The 23,181-nt window shown below is 41.0% G+C and overlaps 1 protein-coding gene across 6 annotated transcripts in view; it reads left to right on the top strand.

Moving 5' to 3' along the window:
- The first annotated feature begins 328 nt into the window (after window positions 1-328).
- The window catches only part of CCDC88C (coiled-coil domain containing 88C), a 95,757-nt gene continuing 72,904 nt past the window's right edge, over window positions 329-23,181 (top strand). For 5 of the 6 annotated variants that reach the window (XM_057370607.1, XM_057370604.1, XM_057370602.1 and 2 more), the window contains exons 1-3: window positions 329-810; window positions 918-1,018; window positions 8,286-8,394. In XM_057370607.1, the coding sequence (XP_057226590.1) occupies window positions 751-810; window positions 918-1,018; window positions 8,286-8,394 (270 nt within the window). In that variant the 5' untranslated portion in view covers window positions 329-750. The remainder of the gene's footprint in view (window positions 811-917; window positions 1,019-8,285; window positions 8,395-23,181) is intronic. The other variant, XM_057370605.1, reaches the window with a different exon arrangement.

Genomic DNA, 23,181 nt, shown 5'->3' with positions numbered 1-23,181 from the left:
GGAGGAGGGCACGGCCCTGGGCGGCTCCCGGCAGGTACAGCGGCCCCCGGCGCGGCCTCRAGGGCTTTTTCCTGGCGAGGCCGCGCATCACCGCGGTTACAGCGGGGACCGAGGCGCAGCCGCGGGGTGCGGGGCCGCCCCCGCCGGGGCGGGCAGAGGCCGCCGGCCGYTCTCGCAGCCGCGTGCGGGCGGCGCGCCCCGACCCCACACCGCGTCCCGCCCCGCGGCCGCTCAGAGCCACCGCCCATTGGCCGGCACCGGCCCTCTCCGCCCCTCCCATTGGCCGCGGCCGGTGCCCGTCACGCCGCTGCCGCCGCCGGCTCTAATTGCTGGGGCTCGGGCGCACCCCGCCACAGGTACCGCGGCGGCCGGAGCGGAGCGGGAGCGGTGCCGCTTGGAGCCGTCYCGGGGGAGCTCCGCGCCTTTGCTCCCGGCCCCCGGGCGTTCGCCCCGGTGGCCGAGCTCCGGTCTGCCTGACGTGGCTCGCTTCTCGAGCGAGGGGAGCCCCTCTTGCAGCAGTGGGGCGAGCTCGCTGGGGGAGCACCGGCCTGTTGCTGTCGGGAGGAGGCACCGCCGAGAGCAGCCCCGCGTGTGCCCGCAGGGCGGTGGAGCGATGAGCCGCGCATTGTTTGCCCTGTAGGCAGCGCCCGGCGGGCAGCGGGGCGGCGGGCCATGGGCTCCGCGCCTTTGTCTCCCGAGTGAGCCGGCTCCGCGCCCGCAGCCTCCTGCCGCCGCCCGAGCCCCGGCGACATGGACGTGACCGTCTCCGAGCTCCTGGAGCTCTTCCTGCAGAGCCCCTTGGTGACCTGGGTGAGCAGAGCGGGGAGCGAGGGGGYTGCCGGCGGGGCAGCCCCGTCCTGCTGGGGCTGGCTGGGTCCGCCCGCCATCCTCCAACCCCGCTGTCCTTCCTCCGGCAGGTGAAAACCTTCGGGGACCTGGGGAGTGGGGACCAGGACAACCTCGGCGTCTACATGGACTTGGTGGATGGCGTCGTCCTGAACAAAATCATGCTGCAAATGTGAGTGGGGTCGGAGGGCGGGAGACATGAGGGGGGCCCCTCCCGTGGGTGTCGGGGCTCCGATCCGGAGCTCTCCGCAGGCGGGGAGGGCGGCCTGGGGCCGGAGCGATTTTCGTTTGGTTGCTCTTTGAAATTAACAAAACACGGCGGAGAAAAAAGCTCCGAACTATCCAGGTTAATAAAATATTCTTTTAACTWCTTTTTCTAGTTCTTTTTTACGCAGTATGTGTGGGGTTTTTTTCTTTTTCCTTTTTTTTCCCCTTTTTTCTTCCTCAGTTATTCACACATGGTAGAGTGGAAGGTGTGTGGCTGTACAGAGAAGGAAATGAAAGTACCATATCATATAAAGCTTTACTGGGAGGGTTTCATCTGAACTTTGTCTACTCTTGCGTAAACTTTGATACTAAATACATAATTTGGAAAAAAAAACCCTCAGTGATTCCTCTTTCAGGTGGCACTGTAAGGCCATGTGCTGAGGAAACTTTAAAATCGGTTAAAAGATAAAGTGCTGAAAATACTGTTATATCGAAGTGAATAATTCTTAGGACTTACGCTGTGTTTTTAACCACATCCTTTCCTGTTGCTGATCTGCTGTGCTGCATGCAGAGCCTGACTGTTCTCTCTCTTCTCTGTATTTGCTTTTGAATRTTCTGAAATATATCTGAGAGAATTTGTAGGGAGAAGTATTTGGCTTTCAGGGGAGTAGAGTTTGGGAAACAGTTTTATCAGTTCACRCTCTTCAGTGATTGAAATCAATTAAAGCTCTACCAGTGATTTGCAGTGTTAGTCTAAGAATTTCAATGAAGAATTAATATTAGAATGTTTTAAGATCTTGAGAAATAACATCGAATCTGATAATCAGTGCCTCAGCCAATCAAGTTGTCAAGTTTTTTTATCTTCTGGTACCTGGCTGCTCCATGTGAGAAGGTAATAAAATTTCTTTTTGATTTGATGTTACCAATAGCAGAAATGGTGAACTGKAGCTTAGGTGAAGATCCATGATTCAGAACAAAACTCAGATCAGCCAGCACACATAGAGATAACAAAGTGGAGCAAAATGTTAGCGGAGATAAAAGCCTCTGGTAAAGAGAAGGTATAATTTCCTGCATTTTTTTTAAAGAATAATTACACTTTAAAAAGATAATTTTCTGCAAATAAGAGCCTCAAGTGTGAACGTTTAGATTCAGGCTTGTAGCTTTCCAAGGTGTGGGAAACTAAATTTCGATTTATGACCATTGTGTTTGGCACAGAGATGACCGATGGAGCTATCAAGGAACAGCAGTTGAGTCAGTGGCATGTTTAGCTAAACGGCATTGTTATCTAATATGCTACTTAATTATATGTGCAATAGTCTTCTTGTTTCAAAACAAGAAAAATTAACTTAGTCACAGTCACGAGTTTATGAAGTTATGTGGATTTTGAATGACTGGCATTTTTACGAGAGCTTTACTAGGTGTGCAAACTTAAGTATTTGTAATTGACCATTGAACTATGTGCAAGGAGACAGAGTTGTTAAAGTCAAGGGAGCCAGCTGAACAATGGTCTGGGGACAAGGAGAGAAGGCTAAGATCTCATGGAAATAAGAACGATAAGCATATAGGAAGATAKTATATAAGCGTAAGGAAGATAGGATGAATGCAGTGACACTAGTTGGCATTGTCTGATCTTGTGATTGAGAGATGCCCTGGCATCTTTTTTACTTACTTTAAGCAGTCAGGTAAATAAGTTGGTATGCTTAGGTTTTTCTTTGTTTGGAGTTTTTTCCCAATAACGTCTCTGCCAGCTGTTTCTCAGACAGTGAAGTGTGGGAGGCAGAAGCAGCGYGGAGTAGGAAACTGTCCCATTATGCACAATCGGGCCTTCCCCTCCCTCCCCCTTTTCGGCAGCTTTAGTAGTGCTTTTAATGGTGACTAAAGAGCTTGAAACCAAAAATTTTGTACTGATAACCCAAGATTGTTTAATTTAGGAAGGACTGCAATTTTATTTGTGTATCCCGACCTAACAATGTGCTCAGGAGTGGTGGTGCTGACTGACCTTTACTTTTCCCTGATTTTAACTTTAGAAATTGCAATGCAATTACTGCTTGCCTGTAACTCAGGAAAGTCTTGCAGGGCATGTCTGTGCCCTACAAGCCTTTCTGAATAAAAAAATGTGKTTTTAAAAATTCTTGCTTATTGTTTTTTTAAAGTCCTGGTCTCTGAAGACAGCTTTCATTGCTTGGTTGGAGATTTTTCCTGCTGGAAGCACACTGATGAGGGCCTTTGATTGGATATGCCATGCCATGATAGTGATGATTGCTTGAAAGCACAGATGCAGGCATGCACACACATGTAGAGAGTAGCGGGTGGCAGGGTGAAAGAGCTTAGCTCCTGATCTGGACAGCTGCCTCATCACCTGTGTGTTATTTCACTTCGAGTTTTTTTATCCTKCTTGCCTCATTACTGCAACAGAAATAACAGGGGCACATGGGCTTGCATCTAAACACCAGGTGTGATGCAGTACTTTGCTGCAAATCAAGGTCTTTCTTTCAGTGAAAATTTTCAAAGGTAGTTTGTTGGGAAATTCTTCACTAAAAATACAACATTTCTGCCCTGCAGCAAAGCAGATTTAAGTGTAATTCAGGGCAAAAAAAGACAGGTGGATCTGTGAAGAAATCCAGATATACCTGTTGAGTGGAGATTGCTGAGTGAAAGTAAGGCTTTAGCTGTTTGAATTATGGGTGGGCTGTAGGAGTTCACTCAGCCCCTAATTTCTGTTGTAATAGTTTGGATTTTCCCCAAATGCTGTTTGGCAGCTTTGGGTGGAGAAGATCCCAGCTGCTTTGCATTGTGGTGTCAACGTTTTTTTTAGGTGGTGGGTTCATCTCAGCAAGTCAGCTGTGTCACCAGAGAGATATGTGACAGCTATCTACTGCTTTCCCTGCCTGTCAGGTCCCTGCTGGCTCTGTGACAGGAGGTGAAAATAGGGCTGTGCCTTTGCTTCATCCTSGTCAGAAATTAACTGCCCCTGGGAATGCAAGCCCTGAATAAAATGTGGTTTGCTCAGGCTTGCCAAATGTAGCCATGGCGTAAGGGCAGAGGAAGGGAAGCTGGCCTGGGCTTAGGCAGATTGTAGTCGGTAGGACACCAGCTGTTGGGCTTTGCTGGTGATCTCTAAAACAAGCAAGACTGTTTCAAATAAAGTTGGGTGTTGCTTGGTTGTCAGTAGGGGCAGCTAGCTGTTAAACAAGTTAAATTTAACAGCAAGAGTCAAGCAGCAATGTTTGGTTTCCCCACATAGATTTTTAAAAGAAGACAAATTATTTTTCAAATAATTTTGTTGTAAATTAGTGGTTTCCTTTGCCTGTGTCCTGTTCAAGTGAATATCCCAACCTGATCATGCATGAAGGACAACGTTGATTTTTGCCAACTTGCTGTACTGGCTGAATGCTCTGCATACAAAAATGTTGCAGAGCATTTAACAAATGTTTGTTAAATCTTCAAAGTGGAACTGCTGTGTTTCAAGCTTGCGTTGCTGATGGATTTATGTGTACCAGGTTAATGAGCTTCTCTTTAAAAATTTTTTTCAGAAGGCTGTGTGTCACTTCCTGGTATGAAATTAGCACGTGGCGATGCTGCACAGACTGCCTTAAGTGTTAGAGTTGCAGCTGTGGCATAATACCTACAAGCATAAGCAAATATTTGCCTCATTTAACTTCCCAAATAAAACTTCCTATAAGAAATGATGTGGGGATTTACACATGCAGGCACGTGTTTTCACATTGGCTGATTCTAGTTCTTCTAATTGATAATAGATTGCTTTTCTGTCAAAACATTTAGCAAACAGGAATGTGTGTTAGGAATACAACTGATAATGCTATTTGTTTTAAAATCCCTTYAGGAAAATGCCCAGTAATAGGTTTTTCTATTTCAATCGTAGCTGTCATGGTTTGTGGTACCGTTGATCTGTCATCTTTAATTTAGACCATGTGACAGGAACAGCCACGTTGTGAGTGCCCGTTGTTTGTGGTTTGTGGCAAATGGCATGAACACAAGAAGGTTAGAGATGTACATCCATTTAATTTAAAATTTTAGAATCTTACTTAGAGGTGCATTTTTCTGCCATTTTCTAGGCGATTTAGGAGTCTGCCAGCCTTAGTGGCATTGTCTCACTTGATGATAGAGGAAGAAGTTGGATGGTGGAAGAGTTAGAGTGGCCCCTGAGTAGTATATTTTTGGTTAGTGCCTTGCCTGCAGAACGAAGTGCCACAGAATGCTGGGCCAGTCAGTTCCTTCTGGCATCTCGTAACCCTTGGGTCCAACTTGAGGGCTTTCCCCATGCTCATCAAAACAGCTTGTCAGAAATTGTAAGAATAGGAGTGTCATTTTGAATTTTAAAATTTAAATGTGTTTTTTTTGTGGTTACTTTTATGAATTGGTGACTTAAGGGAGTGCATCTTCATGTGCTTGTGTTGCTGGCCCCACGCCTGCTGAACTTGTCATTTGATCTGGCTCCTGACCCTTCCATTCCTGTCTGTTCTTAGAAGAGTCATGAGCATGCATAAATCGGACAACTTCTTTAGAATGTTTGGGTATATACTGAGGTTTGAGACTTTGCTTTTGTTTATTTGGCTTGGGTGGGGTTTGACTTGTTTCTGGAGTACCTCCCTAAGTCACACCTCAGCCACACCGTCTTAGTCTTATTTAGATAACTTTTTTGAGCTTGAGGAGTAGGTGGTTTTCAATATTTKTGTGTAAGGGAAAGACCAAACATCAAAGGAAAATGCATCTGAGGTGGTGTTCAGGGATTTTTCGGATAAATCCAGACAGTAATTTGTTTGGGTTACCTGGTTAATGTTGAAAAAAAAAAATAAAAGGCTCTCTTTAATTTTCAATGTAATCCTTGAAAAGAATTTCTTTCTATAAAATTCTTGATAAACAAGCTTCACCATACAGGCAGGTCCTATAATGTATAAAGTGTGGTACCAACACCTCTGTCTTCTTTTGGGTATGATTGTCTTTAAGCACAGCAAGAAGACACAGGACCTTGCTTGTTGAGAAGGTTTCATTTTCCTGTGAAGACAATAAGCCCTGTGGCAGTTTGAAGTGTAGGCTGTGCTGGACTTTCACATCTAGTGCAGAGGGTCCTCTCTGAGCTGAGGTGCTCTGTGAAGYAGGTTACACAACAAGTTCAGAAAACGAAACTATCAGGTTTTTGTACTACATTCTATTTTCAGAAAAGCTTTTAACTTTTTTATGRTGGAGAAGTGGCAGGAGTGCCAAAGCTATAGTGTGCTGCAGCTTGGCAGGTTAAGTGGACCCTGAGGTCAATGGCATTAAGAGCTCTTGCAACARTCAATTACCCTTAACGAAGATGATAGGATAAAAGCTCTGGAGCTGCTGCTGAAGGCCTGGTACTGTTAATGCTTATGTTCTTGTAACACAATCTCCACTGTGTAAAAAATGAGCATATCTTGTCTAGGAAGTAGTTTTTCTGTGTCTTATGTATCTTTGAAAACCTCATCCAAGTTCTGCAGTTCCACTGCTTGCAGCTGCTGAAGAAATAGCCTCTCCTTTGCTGTAGCTGGTCGGTGTGTTTTGTGGGTTTTTGCCCCATTTTGTGCAATCCTGGGAAGGAGTGTGGAGTAGCGCCCTGCCAGCCAAAGATCTCAGTTCCTGGCCACRAATCTGGGACACTGCCAAACAGTGGCATAGCAGTGTGCTGCCTACATGAGCTTTCACATGGAAATGAGAACTGTAGGCTGACCCTTTGTTTGGTCAGCTTCTCTTTACTGAATGTTTCTTCCCTTTTAGTTTTCCAGTTTGTTGTCATGACCTTGCCTAACAAGGCTAAGTGTCCAACTTCCTCTGAGGTTCGGTGTCTGCTCACACAGTACTGAAGGCATGGTACTTGTCTGAGCTCAAGCCCAGGTGGTATTTATGCTTCTCCCAGATTGCAGTGTTGTTGAGGAGCCATCCTATCAATCCAGTATAAGTATGGGTTCTGCACTCCTGTATCTGAGCTTCAGTAAAGTGGAACACTTACTACCGATTTTACTTTAAAAGCTTGTTGCAGTTGCCTCTTTTTGTTCTTTCTTTCATAATTTGTTACAGTAGAAATCTGTATACAAAATCCTTTGCTGCTGTAGAGGCTGTGTGGTGTTTTGCCAGTTTATGCCAGTGTTGGTCATCTGTGCTTCAGATTGCTTGAATCCATGCACATAAATACCGTGTCTGATGTTATCTGCTGTCAAGGCAGTTTTGTCTCATCTCAGGAAAAGCTGTGTATTTTTTTATATTTACTCACATAGCACTGCTTTCACTCGAGGTGCTCTGGAATGGTTGTGCATTTAAAAAAAAGTAAAAGCTCTTTGACGTACTTATGTAAACGTTGGAAGATACATTTTAAAAATAAATATTGGATCAGTTCCTCTTTTATTTCCTTGTCAACGCCCGAGTTCAATAGCTGGCCCTGGAAGAGCTGTGAATGGCTTAATTAACAGCCAGAGCAGAGCTCTGGGAGGCAGGTGTTTGGATTGTGTGGGAGTCTGCTGATAAGAGTCATTATTAGAGGGCAAATACAAAGCTTTGATGTATGCTGTTGGCAGATAAAGATATGCAGGATTTTTTGTAGCATCTTAGAGTGTACATTTGTATAAAATTATTTGCACCTTTTTTTCCCCTGTGTCTTATCTTTTATTTTAGAAATAAAAAATTGCTTCAGGTACAATTTTAATTTGTTTTCTTTAAAATCAAACAAAAAACATAGCRTGTATATGAGAGATTATTCAGATGATGTGTTGTAATAAGTACAATATTCTCTCTTTCTTCAGTTTATAATACAWCTGGTCTTTACAGTTTTTGCAGTGGTCATTGATCAAGTGTTTGTACTCTCTTCTTGTCATAAAATTCTAAAGCCAAGGAAGGCATGGTGGTATTTCCTAGACTTGCCTTTATTTGAATAAGGAAAACCCATATTATCAGAGGCTGCTCTGATCTGGCTTGCACAAACTAGRTATGCTCTTTTTTTCAGGGAAGTATGGGTAAGGAGGGAAGGTGCCCTGAAGTGCTGTGTGAGTTGCGGTAGGGTACTTTGTGACATGCAGGAGATATTTCTAACTTAAACATAGGTGCAGATGTAATGAGTTTATTCTATCGTGTATTAATGTATATATACCCTGTATAATTGTCAGTGTATTTAATGCATTAACTTAAATGTGTTATTGAGATGTTAAGTCTCAACACCGGTTTAATTAGTAATATTTTGTTTTCTTCTTCYTTTTTTGTAGAGATCCTCGACCAACCAACCAACGCGTCAACAAGCACGTAAATAATGACACCTATCTTCGGGTTCAAAACCTGACCATCTTGGTCAGAAACATTAAGACTTACTATCAGGTGAGATTCCTGCTCTCTGCCCATTGATTTGCTGTACTGTTTTAGCTAGAGCAAGGGCTGGGGGCTCAGASAAGCTTGCTACAGGAAATAGAGAGGAAATTGTGTTTGTATAAAAGTACATTCAGCCATGCTTTCTCTCCTGGAAATGACAATGTGGCTATCTTCTCTATCTATTCCTCGTGGCCTGAGGCTGCTTCCTTGCCTTCCTCTTTCTTTTTTTTTTTAGAGTTGTGCTCAAAGATTGTCATAGCATTTGGAGATGCATGTACTAAAAGGGCTCTTTTGCGGTAAGATTGTGGGTTGTGTATGTGAAGGGGATTGCTGAAATGGAAGTAGTGTTTTTAGATATAAGACTTTCTTCAAACAGGAAACCTTTCTTTAAAGGAGTTGATAGAAAATAAAATCTTGATGAAKAAATGTTTTTAACACTAGAATATAAACCTTAAATTGATAGGAAAAATAAATCTGTGCTTAGCTTGAAGGTMGACTTCCTACACTCTGTACTTATGTGTTCAAGCAGTTGCTTGTTCAAAACTGCTGTAGGAGAGCGAAGTGCAGGAATGACTGCAGAGTCTCAGAAATAGTGCACTTGTTGAGTGTCATTCTTGAACTGTCACTGTTCCTCTACTGTAACAGCGCTTCCCTAAAACCAGAGTGGTGACAGCTGAGCGCTTTTGCAGAGTTACGTGCATGTTGGCTGCTGTTGGAGAGCCATAGCACGAATTCAGTTTCTCTAAATAGAACTCCTGTATGCATACTGTTCTGTGTGTTTGGACTTCTTAGTGAGAAGCTTACTGTACTGGGCATCTTTTGCCAAATTCAAATGCTGTGCGATATAAACCAGGCTGAAACTGCTGAGGATTGTTAAAATGGTTCTCTGTGTATCTCAGTCATATATTGAAGAAGCCACCTAAACTGTAGGAGTTTATGTCCTTCAGTGTGTTTGTCCTGGGCACTTCATCTGTTCTGTATATATAGACAAGACTGTGTATTGGTTTTGTCTTCAAAATACAGAAGAGATATGGAGTAGAGCCTTTTCATGCCATTCTTTTCCAAAGCTTGCCTGCTGTTACTCTATGTGATTGCCACAACTCTGCTCCTGGACTTGCTTAGGGAAGCCTGAAAGAGAGGCACCTGTGAAAAATGACAAGGTCAGATGGGGTGTATGACTCATCTGTGCAAGTTCCAGCAGCCTGCTAGGAAAAGAGAGTAACTCAGATTGGAGATGGTGTAGGAAGGGTATCATGTATTTCTGAAGATAATTGATCTGTGTGTCTTGTTGAGAACTGGAGATGCTGATGTGATGTCATTCCTGAGACTTGTGATTTCTAAGGGGAAATTCCATTTAATCATAACTAGAGACTGAAGCTTAGGGTTTAGTGGGTTGGATTTTTGTTTTGTCTTGCTGTTGTTGCTGTTTTTTTCTATTGCTCAGTAAATAGTCTAAATGCATATTAAGTCTCCAAGAGAGACTAATCCTAACTTTCTTTCTTATTGCCCCTGCAAGATTTACTTACTGTCTTGAGAGTCTGGTCCTTCAGGTGTTGAAATTTTTTTCATTCATGTGCCTCTTTTTTTTCTTGAAACTGTTGCTCTGACCACTTTTAAGAGTACCTGGAGAGAGACCAGAGGCAGGAAAAAAGAAAAGTGATTCAGAGTCATGTGTTACCTTACTTGTTGACCTAGCTGTTTAGCTAATCCAATAAAGCTAGCAACAACTGAAATAGGTTAAGACACAGAATTTTCAATGGGAAACAGTAGCTGAGGCTTGCAGCTGTAACAGTGATGTTCCTATTGTAGTCCACAAATTAAGTGCTATGAATCATGTTGCCTGAGGATTATATATCCTGTGTGTAAACAAAGCAGTCATGAGAGCTCATCAGTCTTTGCATTTGGTCCTGAAAATGTGACTACAATAACAAAGTTTTAAACAAAATAACTTTTTTTTTTTTTTTTTTTGGTAATAACATTATATAAGAAATTTATTTTTCCTTGATCATATCTTCTGGGCAAATCCAAGTCTTGATGCTTACATGAGATTCCCTTTCTTGTGGTGTGTCCAGTTGTCAACTCTCCATAGTCTGGGGGTAGTTGAGGCCATCCATGCTGTAACTGAACTCTGTGTGTGATTTATGCTGAGTATAAGGTTGCATCTGTACTCACGTCTCTGTTAGATGTTTGGAGGTTCTCTTGTCATTTAGGATATGATTTAAGTAGGTTTTACTAGGTTTTTTTTTTAACATACAACCAAATAGATGCTTTGGAATATTAAAYATTCTTAATAATTAAATATTGTTAGACTGCTTCTGTCCTGAATAATAGAGATGTTTTTAAATAGGCTGAAGTTGTAGACATTATGGACATTGTTTGATGAAGTAGTATTAATATATTAGCCTGAGTTAAGGTGAGGGTAGTGTCTTACTGAAAACATGTTTGCAGACGGGGATGGAAAAGTYCCTGACAAGTAACAGGAACACAAATTTTCTGCTTCCTCAAGAGAAACAAAAGCTTCCAAAAGCATGATGTTTGCCTTGACATTTTGCATTCCATTTCGCTTAATGGACCCAAGTCAAGTTTACAGCATAATTACTGAATTAGGTAGGCCAGGTTGTCTAGAATGGAGTGGCATTTTCCTCATTCTTTTTCGAAGGACACTGGTAGATATGRAAGAGTACTTGTCCTTCTCTGTACTGGGCAAGAGCAGTCAAGAATAATATAAATTCACGGCACTGTAAACAGTTATCTGAGGCAGTGACAAAAGTACCTACTAAAATTAATGCTGTTGTTCAGGAGGTTGTTGACATTTCAGATCATGTAATTGTCTAGTCTGTCTGTATCTAATATCAGATTTCTCATATATCTGTATAGCTGATCTCTTCATTAAAGCACAATTCTCATTAATACAGATAATACTACTTCAGAAAACAAGGACAGGTAGGATCCAGAAGCATAGTTCCAAGTATTACAATGATGGCACTTTCCTGATCTCATAAGCTGAGGGTTTCTGCTGGAAATAAGTATGAACAAGCCATGTTATTGGTGGAATTTGGGTTTGATTTGAGCCCTTGTCTGTGCTTCACCATATGTAACTTGGTAGGAGTAATGCAAGGAAGAGGCTTTTATTCTGTTTGAATAACCCTCTGTTTTAGAAATTTGTTAACTGAATTTGTTCATTAGTAATTTTCTGGAGTTGCCATCTTGCAACTTTCTGCTGCATGAGACTGCATTGTTGGTGGCTACTGATAAAATTAGTGCCAAGACTCTTAAAATGGAGGACAGCATTGGTTGCTGAAGGCTTTGGTGGCTTTTTATTTATTGGCTGTGTAATACTTGTTGCCAGTGGTACTATGCAACATCTGTGCATTTCCCACTCTCTCAGCAGTTGTACCTTTGCAGATTTTTATGGACTTGAGAGGCCCCTCTTTTGAAACCAAGCAAATGACTCATTTTGCTGTGGGATTTTATGAGCATTCACGGTAATGTCATTAATTGCATTTAATAATGGTTATGCTACTGGTTCACTAGAGAAATGGCTGATCATAAAACTTCTGTTATCTTGGGAAAGGACTGAACACAGTAGAAAGTTTTCTTTGCTCATAATGTGAATTTTATGTGACTCTTCTGCTCTGTCTGAATTCCAATGCTTGGCTATCTTTAAAGTGGAAGAAGAAAGCTAGAAAATCTGACGGGTGCTAGCTTCTCCCTTTGCTGTGTTGTAGAGAATATTTAAATCCTGTTGGAGCTGCTACATGAAGRTTCTATGTAAGAACAGCTGTCCTGACACCTGCAATGCTTGGATAATGTGCTCATACCTGTAGAGTTTTGGAAGAAGCCTAAGGCAGGCTGGCAGGGGTAGCTTGAACTGGCTTTTTTGTGCTTCCTCTGTTCATGTGTCAATCTTTAGGTTTAGTGTTCTTCTAAGGAACAGTTGTTATTGCCTGGCATGTGCAGTTTCAGTAAGAAAGTCATAATAACCCTTAGTGTTCTCGTTAAAGTGAGAGGGGTTAGGTAAAGAGGAAGCAATTCACTGCATCACCACAAAGCCTACTGTCCCCACCTAAATTACTTATCTGGGCCCAGAGATCATGCAGGGCAAGGATGCCTTAGTTTTAAGGCATATTTCTGCAGACTTGTGTTCTGCTCTTACTCAGCTGCTCTGTACTTGTATAAAACAAGTTTAAGCAGCAGAGTTTTTACAGGCATGTTAAAAGGTGGTAGCTGCATGTGAGTCGCCAAGGTTATTTCCAGCCGCTGGAATAGAGATGAGTTTGTCTTCAGGTTGAGGCAAATAGTGCATTTCCCTGTGGATCAGCGAAGGTTGTGCAATACCAGTAACTTCTGGATCAGTAAACATCTCCCACTTGTGTGGTTGAAGCATTGAATCTGATTTCGAGCTCTTAACTGAACTGCAAAGAGGAATTCAAACTTGGAGCTCCAGATTTGGGCACAATTTAGAGACTGGTAGCTGTACTCAAGCTATAAAGTTTTGGAAGTAGCAGTGTCCTCTTGTGTGAGCTGAAATCTTCCCCTACTAGGCAGGCTACTTCTAGTGGGCTAGTAATTCAGTCCTTAGCACAGTAATCACCAAACTGCTAGAAATGCACATAAATGCACACACTCTGAAGTCAAAAAGTAATTCTTCTGTTCTGAGGGGGTAAGTTTGTACCCACAATGGCCTGCTGGAATTAGATAAAACTATACTTCTTTTTGCTAGCTTTGTCTGTTTGATGCATTAAGCTCTACTGTGCCTGAGTGACTGCTTTGCTTTGATTCCTGTTCCCTAAGGATCTTAGTTTTGGCTTAGGGACAACCTTTCTTCATCTTGATGTTTAAATTCCAAAATTATTAACTGAGAGTGTCAGCTTTCTCCTGACAAGGTATCCGAAGCTTCAACAGAAAAACTTTTTAATTCAAATACTTTGCTGATCTCATGCACTCTTAAGTGCAGTGCTCTCTCTTTTCTGTACAGTTGAGTGGATTGTATTCATAGTCTCACAAATTTTCTGCATTGGCAATTGTACTGTTGCACCTACCAGAGGTAGTGTGYATGTTCTTATGGCCTGAAGTTACAACTGCACAAAGAAACAACAGTGAGCAGCCCTGGGGCTGTCTTTTTCACAAGTCTACAGTAAATAAACTCTTATGACAAATAAGTTATTTGTAAGGTAGTGTTGTCTACATGGTCTGTGTTTCAGTAAGGCAGCGGGCCGTTTAGGACTCGAGATTCTGCCACTGGCATGACCCATAGTAGGACCTTATTAGCTGTGTGTTTGTTTCCGCTTCTATTCTTCATTTGACTTCTAGTTAGTTTCAACTTGCTACAGGCACAGACTGTCTATATGTATTTATGTAGTACTCAGCTAAATGAGGCTTTCTGGATTCTGCTGTGACAAAAATAYTTTGAGTTAGGCTTTCTCCTCTGCAGGAGCATGATCAGGAGACCTGAAGGTTGCATGTAAGACTGGTGTTGTCCACACTGAATTGTGAAGATGTTTACTTATTGTAGTGGTAGGTGCAAGGCAAGAGAATGACTGACGTTGGTGCAGCCCTTCWGGGAAATGCTGAGCCAGTGATGTTAGTCTTTGATTTAGTTCTTCAGCAGAAAATGGGTACCATTCTGCTGCAGTGGAACTAATATAAAAATCACAAAAATCATGATAATTTTGTAAAGATCATGTTATCAGGTATTTCARTGGGAGACAGATGACTCATCACTARCAACCAGACTGTCTGATGCTTTGTTCGTGAGTATTGTCTTGGTCATTTCCAGAAGAACTAAACAAACATTTCTGTTTCAGAGTTCAAGTTTCTGCAGAGGTCAGTTTTAAAAGTGTTCCCAGGTTGGTGAGAGGTATCTTTCCAGGTAACTAGTAGCATGCTGTTGGACGTCTGAYTGAGATTACTGGTTGTGATTTGAAGATGTATTTTGGCTGATAGATTGGATTCTGTCTGGAAGTTTAAGGGAGGACTGATTTTTAGAGACTTATTTTTTCCCTGGAGGCTCTATGTGCATTTTAATGTGGAATGAAATAGTGACCTCAAACAGATGGAGGAGAACGGGTTGACTTTTAAATTGCTTTTAATTTCCTGCAGCTAGAATATGGGAAAGGGCAGAGTAGCCTGACATATGTCTGCAGTCTTSTCTTTGTTTTGCTTAATAGGCTACAGGGGTATGAATTCATTGTGCAGACAAATGAAGAAACTGAGCCAAGGAAAGACAGGAGCAGTGAACTAAAATACAGAGGCAAATGGAGGTCACCTATAAAATTTTACAGTATGGAATAACTGTTTGGTTCCCACACAGCAGCATTTGCTTAACCTCTGACCTGTTAATTGAGAGCAATTCTTGGGATGTCTGAACTGCAGAGCACATCCACAGTGTCCTTTATATGGCTTGAAAAAAGTAACGTGAGTGTGTGTGACTTCCCTTAACGAAAGCCAAGGCCTAATGTTAATCTCCTTGACTGTTGCTGTGATTACCAATGCTAAAGCCACAGAGTATTTCAGTCCTCTGCTACATCGGTATTTTTGGATATTAGGTTTAAGATGTAARTCACTGTTCAGACAGTGTCATCAGACAGCCATGTTCAGTCCTGCCTCAGATTTTGGRCAAATGTCCTATTTTTGTCAGCTGAAATTTTGCAAAGGAGGGAATTAAGTTTCATAGAGCCTACCAATTTTGGTTAAGTTAGAAAACAGTCTGCGTGCCACTTACAGCTGAGAATAGCTTTGAGGTTTGTTTTTTGCTAAAAGATAAAAAATGAAAGCTAAGGGTTGCTTTGTTGAAGCTTGGTTGAAGYAAGTTTCTGAAATGAATTCCATGTCATTTAGTACTTTTCATTAAAAAGTCTTCAAAGAGAGAAGATGCATTCCACAAATGTATGATTGCCAGACAGTCCCCTGATTGCATACCAGTTTCCAAAGCATATAGCATCTGCTTTTTAATGACAGGTAGTAAAAGAAAGTGATTTATATCCTTATTTTAATGGCATGTTCTATCTGTGAAAGTRTTACTTAGTCAAGTGTCACTTTATTGAGGTTATTGTCAAATGCTGTATTGTGACACACACGGTTCAGTCCACAGTCTTGCTTTTACACAGCTCTGGCTCTGGATTAAGCTTTGGTGTCCAGGCTTGTTCTGTCAGTTCCAGATAGTGATCTGTGGCCCTGTGGTGTGGAGTGAGCAAAGGTGTCTCTTTGTACCTCTAACTCAGCTGGCATTGGCTKTCCACTTAATAGCATCCTAGTTGAGCTTTTGATACAAAGCTCTGTTACCAATGTTCCCCTTTTTATACATTGCTCTTTTTTCGTAGCTTGTTAGATGTGTAAGCAATTCTTCCACAATGTATTTTATCTGAGACAGATTTGAGATGTCTTTTAAAGCAGTGCTTTATTGTCTTTTTGAAGGAGTATCAGGTTTCAGAAATGTGTCGTGGATCTAATGCAGGTTTTGATTTACTTCTGAAAACTTTTTTGTTTGTGTTATAAAGGCCTGCTTGAGTTTATGTTGATCTCCAGTACTTCTGGCAAATGTGAGTGCTGTTGGGCCAAGAAATGGCCATGGAGGTTGTGGAGATCTATACCATGTTAAGAACAATGGAATTTACCCTGCTGAGCAGGTCTCTGGACCTGAGAAAGTCACAGACCTGGGGATAGGAGCAAGCTGTAGTTTGCTGATTCCTTTGCTGAGGACAACTCACAGGAAAGGGTGTATTTCCAACTTTACATTGTGTATGGACTTTACACCAACACAAACTAAGGAAGCCATCTGCTCATGCATGCATAGAAATTGAAAGGCTGYCACTTCCTTTGCATGCGTGCATCTCCTATTTGCATATGTTAGTTTTTGAAGAGAAGGATTTATAAAATCTAAGGAAAAAATCAAGCAGCAAATTAGAGTGTGTATGCACTGTACTTCGAGTAAGCAGAATGACTTCTTGAAACAGCTGTTTAGATGGGCTGTTTGAATATAAGTGTGTGAGCTTGTGCCTCTCTGTCTTCCATKATGATTAAGAGGTGGAGTTGAAGGAGAGTGAAGTGTTTAAATTCTGCTGGGTTCTCATATGGCCAGTAAAAGTGCCTATATAAAAATCTGCTCAGCAGACAGAAATGGCCCCTGTGGAGCTGCCCCTGTCTGTTCTCTTTAATAATTAGCATTATTAAAGGTCTCTAGATGTTTATTTAATTCGTTTTTTAGGCTTGGAATGGCATAATTTGTGTGTGTTAGGAGATCACAATAACAGTGATAGACATCTGCTCCTTTGGGGGCTGGTAGGAAAGACTTGTTTGTGCAGAGAGGAAAAAATATTGTATAAATTCTATTTAATCACTTTCACAGGACAGGAAGATATTTATTTAATGTATTATTAATGTTCTTAAACCACAATAGGTCATGCTTTTTCTCGAAAAAGTCACCTTTATTTACATTACATTGAGGAATTGACTTCAAAAACATCTCAGTTGTTTGCTGTATGTTTAAAAAGCAAAAGGAGGTAAGTTCCCTATGGAACCTTAGAGTTCCTAGGTGTTTTGGCTTTCTTCCTTTTTTTGTGGTGCTCCTATCTCTAATGTATCCACTGGAAAGGTATTTGTAGGGGAGTGCAGCGTCAAGTTTGTGTCACAGAAAGACCTGTTAGGTGAGCAGTGAGTATTATAGGAGGGAAAGTTGGTATTAAGGTTAGTGCCTGGTTCATTTTGGAGCTGCTGTGTTACAGTAAAGCTGAGTGACTGGGGTCCCAAGGGAGGCATGAGCATTTACTTGTAGAAACTGGAAGGAGGTGAGTTTCTGTTAAAATTTTTTATACTWTATGCAGAATTACTAAAGATGTTAAAAGGCTCATTTGCCAGGATGAAGTTTCTAAAGAAACGGCATCAGTCCCAAGAAGCAGTTACTACAAAAATAAATACACTTCACTTTAAAAAAAAAAAAAACCCAAATCAGCCAACTAAAACCCTTAAGCCAAACCCCTCTGAATTTGACTAGTAACCTGTTTGAGTTACTTGGAGACTCTCAAGACTGTCTAGTTACTTCAAAGCAAAACAGCAATTCAACCAGAAGGAGTTGCCTTTTAAGGTAATAAATGTTTCACGGTCACTTCATCAATGTTGATWTTTAAAAAGTGAAAGAAAAACCCCAACACCCAAACCAAAAAGCCCCAYTCTGTGTGTTCTGTGTTTTCCTGAACGTGCAAAGCTGTGTCAGTATCGAAAGGTTTCTCTGTGTTTTCAGAGTTTGTGGCCAATGCTTATCTGAACAGCATGTGCATGTATCTTTACAGTTTTACATGCAGAAGGAATGATTCTTTAGTAGAAGACCACAAAAGCTGCCATTATTAGAAGCCTTGCTTACACTTCAGTGCTCTGGCACTTAATCTAGCTCCCAGCTTCCAGTCATGCAGAAGAAACTAAACCAGAGTGCTCTAATTCTCAAACTTGGTTGAGCTGTCTCACATTTCTTCCAATACGTGTTTCCTTTGTAGCCTKAGCCAAAATCTTGATTGGAAAGGTRATTTTCATCCCYCTTTTTTCACTTAGCCTGTTCTCTTTATAAATTGCTAGGCCCAAATTCTGGGCAATTGAGGGATTCATATTTCAAATAATTTGTTGTTGCTTGAATACTTGCCTTACCTTAGACACAAGGCAGCAAGGGGGTTGCAGTTTGACCTTTTGTTTCCCAAAGCAGTACAGTTAACTTGTAATTGTCCTTTCTTTATATGCCATAGGACTTGATTTTAGGTGACACTGGCTTGATAGACTAGAGGCACTAAGCAATTTGCACAGCAAGGTTTTTAAACAGCTTTGCTTTGATACCTTTGGATACTGTGAGACACCAGAGCTGTCTGCTAGATCATGAYTTGTTTTGGTTCTTTGACATATTGCTAGCATATTGCAGCTTTTACCAGTGGCAAGGTATTTATCACACTCTATCAGTGCTTAGAGGTTTTGCAGTGTTTATTGCAGCCCCTTGAGTATCTGCAGAAGATAGACTGGCTCGCTTTCCCAGTCTTGAGCTTTGCAGGACACCTAGTTTTGGAGGCTTTGAGTGCTCCGCCAAACCTGTAGGAGAGACACTCTGATGACAGAGCTGAGTTGGCATGACAGAGTAAAAAGCAGTTGTTTTTATAACACAGTAAACTGCTGTGCTCTTCTAGCACACCGACTTTGCAGTTGAGCTTGTACTGTCGCCCATTTATAAAGGACAGCTCATTTAAAGCTTCTTTTCAGTATGCTTTTAAACAAGTAGAAATACACTTAACTCTGTATCTACTTGGCTCTATTATCTATAGCTCTTGAGACTCTAAAGGAGTAATCTTAAATACTAAATACATTGAAAAAGCCCCCAACTTCATCAACAAAAAAATAGCCAAACCCACAAGCCTCTTTGATCTTACTGATAGTCATGCAAATCTCTCCCTTAAGGTTACATTATGCTTAATTCCCTTAAGTGTTTTGTAAATTAAGAAAGTTGAAGGTGAAGAGTGATTTATTTTTAGTTGGCTAAATGCCACCGAATGGTGCTTAAAACACAAACAAGTTCCTGGTTTGCTGTTGTTTTTGTTTTTTTTTTGTAACAGGTAGCATATAATTCCCAGCTTAAAATTTCAGCAGTAACTCCAGTAAAAAACTTCAGCTTTGTCCACCAACTATATTTAATATGCAAAGGAGGTGACAAGCAGATTGGCCTTCAGCACATTTGTTTTAAATAAGCTTTTCTATGTGTGATACTTTTGAATCAGTGAATCTGGGATTCTAAAGCAGCTGTCTGACCAGCGTGCCAAAGGAGGTTATCAGGTCAACACTAGATTTAAGTCATTATAGTTGTGGGGGTTTTCTCTTCTGTGTGTGGGGTATTTTTTGTTTTTGTTTGTTTTTGTTCTGTSTGGGGTGTTTGTTTTGTTTTTAATATATAGTGTTGCAGTTTGAGTGGTTTATGTTTGTGTAGCTGGTAAAGAGGTGCTGAAAGATATATCTGTCTAAGCAGAGAAGACTGGGAAATACTCAGTCCTTATGTTTTTCATCCCCAATACAAAGCCGTATTAAAAAAAAAAAAAAATCACAAAAACATCCCTCCCTCCACGAATTTATAGCAAAGTCTAATTTTCTGAAGTGTGAGTTTCGTTGCATTTGTGTATGTCGTTTTTAGGGTAGTGGTTAGTTGGTTTTGGGKTTTTTTTTTGTTCTYAAGAAAGAGTAAATGCACTCTGCAGGTATATGCTGYGACCTTGCAGTTGCTTCCCTGTTTATCTTCTTTGTCTGGTGCCTATGGTGGGGGAGCGTTTGACTGCCACAGTTTTCTTTTGTTGGGGTTTGTACAGCCATTGTTTTTTCTTTGCTGCGATGATAAGGAAAGGGTCCTGCCTAAGACAGTGCCAACAAGTTGTGGAAAGGACAAGTATTCAAGTCTGGAGATATATACATACCTGGAACTCCTTTCTCACTGTGGAGATTTCTTGTACTGTCAAGTTAGTCTAAGAGTTACAAAGAAGGGCACTTGAGTGTAAAGGAAGAGATGAAACTGCAGAAATGTACTGCCTTAGTATTTCATACTGGCCAGTTCACATATGTTTCCGAGGTGTTTGGTGTAACACTTGTTTAGTATTTCATACATATGGTTCTAAAGCACCAAGAATTACATATGAGAAATTAATATGTATATATGTATTCATGTAAGAGTAGAATACATATACTCATAGAAGAGTATATAAGATAGATTTTAAAACTATTTTTATGCACTGCAATAATTTTGTTTTAATTATTGTCTTACTCCACTTTCAAGTACGACAAGAGTGTGCCTTTTCTTGAAAGACCTTTTTCGCCATCAGATGAAAAATTTAAGGTGCCCCAAATGAAAGATTTCAGGCCACTTTTAAGAAAGGAGGTAGGTTTACAAAATGAGAAAAAGTGGTATCAAAGTACATCTGTGTGACATAAGGTAGGTTAAGAACGTGAAATAAATGGAACGGTTGTCAGAGGAAAAGATTGAAGGCCCTGATCACAGAATACCTGTACTCTACGTGTTGATAGATTTACCTGGGAGAAGGCAAAAGTCTGAGATACGATCCCACTTGCTGAATTTGTGCCTGCTATGGCACCAACAGCCTTGAAATCTTTGCTTATGTACAAATGTACAGCTTCCCCAATTGCCAAGCRTTGCAGCACAAGCCTTCTGTCAGATGAGGCCAGGTTCTAAGGACTTGTTTTCTGTCTGTTGGGTGTGTTGTGATTGTGGTGGGCCCGAAGTCTTTCCAGGTGGGCTCACGTGTGAAGGGGCACAAGACCTTTGSCAGGGGACTGTGCTTGGGAGCAGAAACCCCTGGAGAGGTACAGGGAGCACAGTTTGTGTGTCTTCTCTTGGAGTGCTGACAGCCACTTGCCTCAAGAGTCCTGAGTTTTACAACCTTGCAATACAAAAGGAAGCTTTCACTAAATATAATGGTTGAGAATTGCAGTCGTGGGCAGCTGCTACTGCAAGGCAGCTCCTCCCCACATACACTCATGAGCCTCAGAATTTATTTATCTCAGAGTAATCTGTCTTACTGGTGTCTAGCTGTCTGGCATAAGGCATGTCATTTTATTACTCTGTATGTGAAGAAGCTTTCAAGTGTCATGCTGGAAGTGCACTGGTTTTTGCTTGGTGTTCCAAGAAGTCTCCTAGAAGGGTATTCTGGACTCCTCCTGCTAGTTTTAAATTAGGAAAGGATTTAAAGTTTTTTGTAAGCAGTGATGCAAATCTTAAGGCCTCAGGGAAGCTGTGTGTTCTTAAAAAGACAGTATTTGGTTTTTAATGTTAACTGAGATCATCTCATTGCACTTGCTGGGGGAAGACAGAGGTTTTTCCCCTGTTAGTCAGTTTAAACAATCCCAGTTTGTTTAATCATCATTCTCTCTGTGTGATACAGGCCCTTTTGAGTTCCACATATTTGGCACACACTGTTGCTGTATCAGAGAAATTATGAATGGAGTGGACTGGTTTCCTGGCACTTGGGAAGCCATTAAAGCTTGTGCTTAACCGAACAATCATACTCAGTAATGTAATACAATATTAAATATACAGCAGCCTAAAAAAAATTCTGTTGGAGGAGCGGGGACAAGCCTTTTTTGTTTATTTTTTTAGCTTATCATCAAAACAACTATTAAAAGGGAAAAATAATATTTTAAAAAATTATTGTCCTTCCAAGGAACCAGCTAGAAGAGGGTAGAGTTTAACTACTACCTCTCACCTTCTTAATGACAAGTCATTAATTTTTCTTTGATACTCAGAACAAGTCTGTTCCAGTTCCCAAGACATATGCTGTATGCCCTTGAGATATAAAGCAATTAAGAATTACAAGGCGTATTATGCATTGTAGAAATAAGCAACCTGCTGAAATAGTAACCTGCCATGTGCTCCTAAGTCTCTCTGTATGAATCAGGGCTTTAAAGTGGTAACTGATACATGAGGAATATGTCATCTTTGAGATTAACAAGACAGCTGCATCTGAGAGAAGGAACAGATTTATTTTCATGTTCTGTAACACTGACCTTTCTTCATGCAAGAAGATTCAGGCTTGAGTAACCACTTAAACTCCTGCCTCAATCTTGAGATATTGCTCTTCTGCTGAGACAAAGCAGGGAAAAGTTTTAACTGAACATACTTCATTACGCTGTAGTTCTAATATCACAAACTGTCATTTCCAGACTGTATTAACTGCCTGGGATTCTTTCTGAGACTTTCTCCATTGCAGAAATAGGCCATTTAAACTAGCCTTGCTTAACTTGTCTCTCTACTAATTTCTCTAGCTTTCTCTCAGTTTGCTAAGTAACCCTGGTTCTTCTAATGTTTTWATACCCTGTGGTGTAACAGTACATCCTGGTATGGAGTAATGTCTCATTCTTGCCCACTGGATTTTATGCAGACCGGTTTGGGAAGAGCTTGGGAATGCAATAACTCAACTTTGAAGAACTTCTGTGGATCTGTGTTTCATGTCTGTCTGGACTCAGGAATTCAAACACTGTCTTCTGTATTAACCACTGGCCTGCTGTCTTAATTATATAAATGTGAAAATCAGAACAGTTGATGAAGCAGATGCACTGGAAGCACATCAAAGTTTATTGAATGTTAATGTGTGTTTTCATAACTTTTTCCACTAGGCGATTTTTTTAGTGTTAAARAATCTATGAGTATTAAGAGTTCCGAATTTAAAGTTCATATTGCTTGACTGCGAAATCTTACAAAAATAAATTCAATGAGAAGTCCAAAGAGCAAGAGCTTACACATTTGGTTCTATACAACTGAGACATTTTTAATCCATAATGAGGAGTGGTGTGTTACAAAGCAGTGGAAACCACTTTGCATTGTGTGCATTCATAAAGAGGTGCTCATTAAAAATGCATTTTTAGTCACCACCTGTTATTTGTTTAATTTAGTGCTTTACTACAGCAAAGCACTGTATTATTTTTGTCATCCTTCTTTTCCAAAGCACTTTATTCATCACTTTGAACCATATGGCTAGAAATATATTCTGAACATCTGATTTCTGTACTGGCCATTCCCTGAGGAAAACCCCTCATGTCCGTGTTTATGACCAACCACTGAAGCCTTTAATGTCATCTTTTCATGAACATTTTTTACCTTCTGCATACCAGAGATAAAATTAGGAGATTCACAGCTGTGATACTACAAGGCAGCAAGGGGGTTGCACGTGATTAGGCAGAAAAGGCCTCTTTTCTCACTTTCGTAAATAAAAACCAAGTATTATGGGAACAGGGGAGGGTTTCCTTCAGGTCTTATGTCTTCCACAAACCTTG

This window comes from Malurus melanocephalus, unplaced genomic scaffold, assembly GCF_030028575.1.
Source record: "Malurus melanocephalus ecotype Western Australia unplaced genomic scaffold, MMel_1.1 scaffold_129, whole genome shotgun sequence".
Taxonomy (NCBI): domain Eukaryota; kingdom Metazoa; phylum Chordata; class Aves; order Passeriformes; family Maluridae; genus Malurus; species Malurus melanocephalus.
The sequence above is the reverse complement of the archived record's forward strand: the minus strand, read 5'-3'. Positions and strand labels throughout refer to the sequence as shown.